Source organism: Fulmarus glacialis, unplaced genomic scaffold, assembly GCF_000690835.1.
Source record: "Fulmarus glacialis isolate BGI_N327 unplaced genomic scaffold, ASM69083v1 scaffold49861, whole genome shotgun sequence".
Classification (NCBI taxonomy): domain Eukaryota; kingdom Metazoa; phylum Chordata; class Aves; order Procellariiformes; family Procellariidae; genus Fulmarus; species Fulmarus glacialis.
Genome location: NW_009191880.1, coordinates 1 through 6,110, shown reverse-complemented (window position 1 = coordinate 6,110; position 6,110 = coordinate 1). Strand labels below are relative to the sequence as shown.

The 6,110-nt window shown below is 44.5% G+C and overlaps 2 protein-coding genes across 2 annotated transcripts; one reads left to right on the top strand and one right to left on the bottom strand.

Annotated features, from left to right (window-relative positions):
* Positions 1-348: 348 nt before the first annotated feature.
* NDUFA6 (NADH dehydrogenase (ubiquinone) 1 alpha subcomplex, 6, 14kDa) lies at positions 349-2,043 on the top strand (the record flags this gene model as incomplete). The annotated part of the gene is made up of 2 exons (XM_009586831.1): positions 349-464; positions 1,802-2,043. Coding segments are annotated over 2 exons (248 nt in total), but the record flags the coding sequence as incomplete, so codon positions are not given.
* Positions 2,044-3,994: 1,951 nt separating this feature from the next.
* SMDT1 (single-pass membrane protein with aspartate-rich tail 1) lies at positions 3,995-5,957 on the bottom strand (the record flags this gene model as incomplete). Its single annotated transcript, XM_009586830.1, has 2 exons — positions 3,995-4,277; positions 5,817-5,957. A coding segment is annotated over one exon (138 nt), but the record flags the coding sequence as incomplete, so codon positions are not given.
* Positions 5,958-6,110: the final 153 nt, after the last annotated feature.

The following is a 6,110-nucleotide window of genomic DNA, read 5'->3' as shown; positions in this document are numbered from 1 at the left end:
CTCTCGGCCGCTCCCCGGTGCAGCACAGGCCCGCCCTCCCTGCCCCGGCTGCGTCCCCGGGAGGGGGAACCCCGGGCTCCTCAGGCCTTACTTGCCACTTGGTTTTCCTAACTAAGCTTTAATTTTCCGGAACAGGGATGTGTGGCACGATTGCCTGCCTCCTTAAAATTGCACTAGGACTTGTACCATGGCTGCGTTATTTGCTTTAAAGTAATTGTATTAGTGAAGCTGGCAGACATTGCAAGAACAAGTGACTGTGTAGTGTTTTGTAGGGTTGAGTTGCACATTGTCAGTGGAAAAAATGAAAAGCAGTATAGATGACCTCTGTGGGTGTTCTGTTTTTCCTAGTTCACCTATACCAGCTGGACATCACGGTGAAACAGGGGCGTAACAAGGTGCGGGAGATGTTCATGAAGAATGCCCACGTTACAGATCCACGGGTGATAGACATGTTGGTTATTAAGGTACAAACAAGTTATTCCCGTTTTGTTGAAGCTGCACAGAATATGAGAGTGGATAATTGGTGGTGAATGTGATGGAGGAGAGGGACAGTTTTATCTCAGCTTGCGCTATGGAGGCGTTGTCTCTTGCAATCCAGATTGGTTTATCTCTGTCAACAAACCTGTTGATAAAGGATCAAGCTGCTTTAGCATGCAGAGGAATAGGGTCTTAACTCACCTAAGTCAAGAGTTGCTCCAATACGGATTTCTGTCATGCAGTGTACTGGCTCTTCCAGTTTGCAGATGTTTAAAAGAGGAAGTGAATGGCAAGCAAAACCGTAGTTTAAATACTATGTTTTGGGTTTTTTTAGAAACCAGTGGCAACAAAGAAAGGGGAAAAAGATGCTGCTAGCTAGTTGACCATTAAAAATAACCAGTTTACTCCCTACAGTACTTCCTTGGATTGGGATGTGGTTTTCTTCACCGATTCTGAAACGTACATTAGAGTGGCAGTACTTGGTGGGAGGCTGGCTTTGGGTGGCAAAACACCTCGAGTCTGTAACACATCTGGTTCTGTCTTAGGCCTGAGAGGCCTGTCTGGTGCAAAGCAATAATTGGCATACCAAGAGTAGGGCAAGGCTTCAGAAAGGGTCTGAGCAACGATAACTGACCTCTGCAGTTATAATGCATTAGAAAGCTTCCAACCAAGGACTGCCATGCTCATCTGTTGTATTTCTTGCATTTCAAGACAGTTAGTCTGTCTTTACATGATGAAAAAATCCAGAAACAGAATCCTAGGTAATATGGTAGGTGACAGTTCCAGGCAGTCTCATTCTGCGCCGTGCTGCCATCCTCCGAAACCAGTACAGTAATTCATAGACTGGAGTCATGAAGAAATTATGTTTAATATCTCTGTGGTAGTGATATTGGTGCAAAGCACATAGCAGCAATTTTACTTAGTTTTACAACTAACTTGCCGCTATTCAAAAAAATTAAATAGAAGTGCATAAAAGTTAGGAATGCTATGTAGAATTTTATGGGGGTGCAGGTCATGAGAGAAACAAGCCAGGTTCTAAGAAGGGGGCAGGGTCCCCTGCCTATTCCACAGGGCTGGAAAGCTGTGCTGTAGAGAAAAGTGACGTGTTAATATGGGACGTGAAGCATTAAAGTCACAAGGCAGGAACAGTATATATATTTGTGTCACAGTATAGGTGATGCAAGCAGTGTTTAGGAGTACAGAATTGTTGATGCAGCTTTCTTAAGGGTGTTTCTAAGTGCATTCAAATAACTTTCATAGTGCTGTATAGTTAGAATCAGGCTCCAACTGAGAACTAGTCTAAAATTTTTTTGTCTGTTTGAAGGGAAAGATGGATCTTCAAGAAACCATTCAGGTATGGAAGCAGAGGACTCACGTCATGAGGTATTTCCATGAGACGGAAACCCCACGACCTAAAGACTTTCTGTCCAAATTCTATGCAGGCCACGATCCCTGAGAGATTGACTCTGTATCTTCCTGCCTTGTATTACAAATAAAGTTCTATATAGTAGAAAAAAAATCTGTACAGAAAGATTGTATAGCATATTAGGAGCCTAGTGACTAACTCTGAATTCTGAGTGTGTGCAAGTTGTTATGATCTGTATGAAGAGCTGTGATTCCCTAGTTTTTGCTAATGTATATTTTCAGTGGATGGAGTTTGTCCCATCACTTGCCCTGGAGCGTCTGCTGAATAACTAACCCAGCCTGGCTGTGGGGCTTTCTGCCTAGCCTGCAGCCCTGTGTGTAGGTCTTAGCTCTGTAGAAGAAAAAGCAGAAAAGCCAGTATAGTCACAGAAGTGTTCTTGTGCTTGAGGCCCATCTGTATTCATGCAGTTTTGCAATTTCATGCTATGACATTGTTGACCTTGTGTTTCTTGCCTGGATGCTATTCTTTATTTACTTCCTCGCAGAGAATGGTGTAAAATCCAATAAGCCAATCAAGACCTTTGTGCAATAAAAAGATCAGCAGAGTCTATTTCCCTGCTGCAAAATGAAATTACATGGAAAAACGGGGTTTTGTACTGTTGCCTAGAATAGGGAGGCTCTGTAAGAGCTTCTGATGCCTAGCAGAAGATGGTGTCCTACCATCACCTCCTTAACTGAGTCAGGAATCGCTAGCTCCCTTTTGAGAAGGGTAAGGAGAACATGTTCTTTCACCAGTCAGAACACGTTTTCAGCAGGTAACTTGGTGCTGGAGCTCCCCCATGTGTGATCAGCATTGAATCTGTGCCTAAATACTGGGGCCTTCTTCCCCATATGAGGATGTGAAGCAGCACTCCTCAGGGATGTGTACATATGAGTACCTAGGGGCTTTGGGGGTGAGGTGTTTTTAAGGACAGAGTTGAACAAGGAACACAGCCAGCAAGCGGCCAGGAGGGATGGTGGGATAAAGCAGCGATAAGGAGTGTGTCGGTATAGAGAACAGGAGCAGAGACATGTTTGGCTACCAAGAACAGAGGAACTGAGCAGCCACTTCTCAGGTGGCCTTGGGGAAGGAGGGGCAACTCAGATACCGAGCGACTCAAGAACCTGCCAGCTGCCTGCAGCTACAGCTGTTGGGGTTACTGCAGGCTCCCTTTTCTCTCAGTAGCTGCGCTGGGGAGTTACAGAGCAAACATCAAAAGCAGTGCTGAATAATAAGGGAGCAAATGTGGCTGAACTATACACCGTGCTAATGTGTGTGACATTAAAAGATGTTTTTTAACAGCTACAAGAATGCTGAAGGGAAAAGTGGGCAGTAAAGAGAAGAGGCCAGATCTAGTGACCAGAAAATGAGAGACACACTGGGGCAATGCTGGCCAAAAAAAAAAAAAAATCATTTGACTTTAACCTTTCAAGGTACTTGAGAAAACAATGGTCTGATGTGACTGAAGATACTCTACGCATGCCCTAGCAGGAGAGAAGACCTTTTAAATCTATTATGCAAGGATTTAATTACAATAGTAAACACTTCTATGAAAAGAAGAGTTGCAGTTTATACACAGTTAAGAAAATAAATACATTAGGGCTCATACAGAAGGAAGTACTGAACTACCTAGGAAATACTAGGTACGTGAAGCCAGAGTGTTCAGAGATTTTCACTGTTGACACACTTAATGCTATAAAACACATCAGCAAGTTCGTTTGCCACTTGTGATCTTAACATTACCAAACCTACTCAAAACTTTAACTCTGCCATGGTAACACTGTAGTTAATCCTCAGTGAGGTGAAATTGATGATACAGTCTCCATCAGGCATCCCTGCATAGTGCTGGGTTGTAAATCAACATTATCTGAAGTGCAGTGCCAGTGTCAATGTGAACTCCATTCAACGGGGCTGTGTTGTGGGGCTGCTGCTTCCTCTAGGATTCCTGTCATGTGCTGTAGACGAGTACTGAATTACAGAATGGACTCCTAAGAGGAAATAAATATGAAGAGAGCCTCCTTACTGGAACAGACATACGGACGTAGAAAGGTTAATACAGAAATGCTAGGTCACAGGCACATAATCTATAAAAACACAAGACCAAAGTCATGTATCTCAATCTCTTGATCTTTAATTGTTTCCCATATTGCTAATAAAAGGAGTCCCAAGCAGTCTTTGATGAGGTGAGCGTGTGTGCGCAAGGATGCAGGGCCTATCAAGCACTTCCTTCAACCCTGATCTACAGATTTCCGTCATACAGACACGCGCAGGACACTCGCTGGCACAGGGGATGCAGAGCCCCCCATCCCAGTTAGGAAGGACAAAACACAGGCAACAGATGTTGGAACCATTGCTTTGTCAATGGTTTTCTCCCTTCTGTTCTTCCATTACAGTTCTGCAAATAGAATAAGAAGCAGTTACTATTCATATATACTGTACCGAGCTCCAGTTCGTACCCCTCTGCCCAAACCACACAAGGTGCGGGCTTACATAAAAGACTTTCTAACAGGCCATTGTAGTCTTTACAGTCTTTTAATTCTCTGTTTTTAGCTGCACAGTGCATGCTTGTGCTGGTTTTGTCTGGGATAGAGTCAATTTTTTCCATAGTAGCTAGTATGGGTCTATGTTTTGGATTTGTGCTGCAACAGTGTTGATAACAGAGGGATGTTTTCGTTACTGCTGAGCAGTGCTTGCACACAGTCAAGGCCTTTTCTGCTCCTCACACCACCCCACCAGCGAGTAGGCTGGGGGTGCACAAGAAGTTGGGAGGGGACACAGCTGGGACAGCTGACCCCAACTGACCAAAGGGATATTCCATACCATATGATGTCATGGTCACCAATATAAAACTGGGGGAAGAAGAAGGAAGGGGGGGACGTTCAAAGTGATGGTGTTTGTCTTCCCAAGTGACCGTTACACGTGATGGAGCCTGGCTTTCCTGGAGATGGCTGAACACCTGCCTGCCGGTGGGAAGTAGTGAATGAATTCCTTGCTTTGCTTTGCTTGCATGCGCAGCTTTTGCTTTACCTATTAAACTGTCTTTATCTCAACCCATGAGTTTTCTAATTTTTACTCTTCCGCTTCTCTCCTTCTGATTCTCTCCCCCATCCCATTGTGGGGGGAGTGAGCGAGTGGCTGTGTGGGGCTCAGTTGCCGGCTGGGGTTAAATCATGACAATGCTGGAAAATCCCTTTATCAAATGCAATACATCCACCAAACTGATTACAAAGCAACGCTATTTACAACAACTTCTTTAAAACAACTTCTTTGTTCTATAAATAAATACACCCAAACTCAAGTCTTTACACAAGGACAAGTCAAATGGAATAACATAAAACAGAGGAAAATGTAGTGTAATGTACTATAGATAAAGGTGAATCATTTCTGCTCTTCCTTTATCCGATGAGTCTCAGTGGTCCAACTACTCCAGAGATCAGTGCTGTGACACCCACCTGACAGCTTGATCTGACGGGTTCTGGAATTCTCTCAAATCGTTCACTTTATATCAGAATTTCATACAATGAGTGATTCTTTTTAAAAACAGTCATTCTGTGAGTTAGCAGAAGACTTCTAAACAGGTAAACATGTAATAACACTGAAGTCCCTCTTTCCTGTCTGCAGTATAGGCTTTCACGGACTAGTTTATTTCTGATTCAAATGACAAGATCTACCAACGCCATCAGTTTATTACGACCTCTAGAGAATGTATGTTGTGGAGATTTCACATTCAGACACCAGTCTGGCCTACTCCAGCATGAAGGAACAGAAACGTTTGTAGCCAGAGGCAATACAGCTGCAGGTGTCCCTGCGTTTAACTGCAAGTGCATCTTTCAGGCTGTTGCTCTCTGTATTTCCTAGTCCGAGACTCTCCTTCCTGCCCCAAGCCAAACAGGAAGCACAAATAATTAGATTGCTGGTGATGTTAATGACGTACCCTTTAATCGTCGTCATCGTCATCCTCTGGGACAAAGATATCATGTTCTTCAAGCAGGGCTGCGAAGTTCTTACTGATCTGAGTCCCGACATAGAGGAAAGGGATCACAACGCTGAATACTCTGAGGAGGCCGAAGGGCGTCTGCAAGGAGTCCGTTGGAAAACACTGATCTTTACCAGCGAGTGGCACTTTGGCTGAACCTCCCGGCTCCGCAGGCGCGCGGAGGAGCTGGGGAGTAGCGGGAAGAACCGCTTCCCGTCCCTAGTGCCAACCCCCCCCGCCACGGCATCGCGC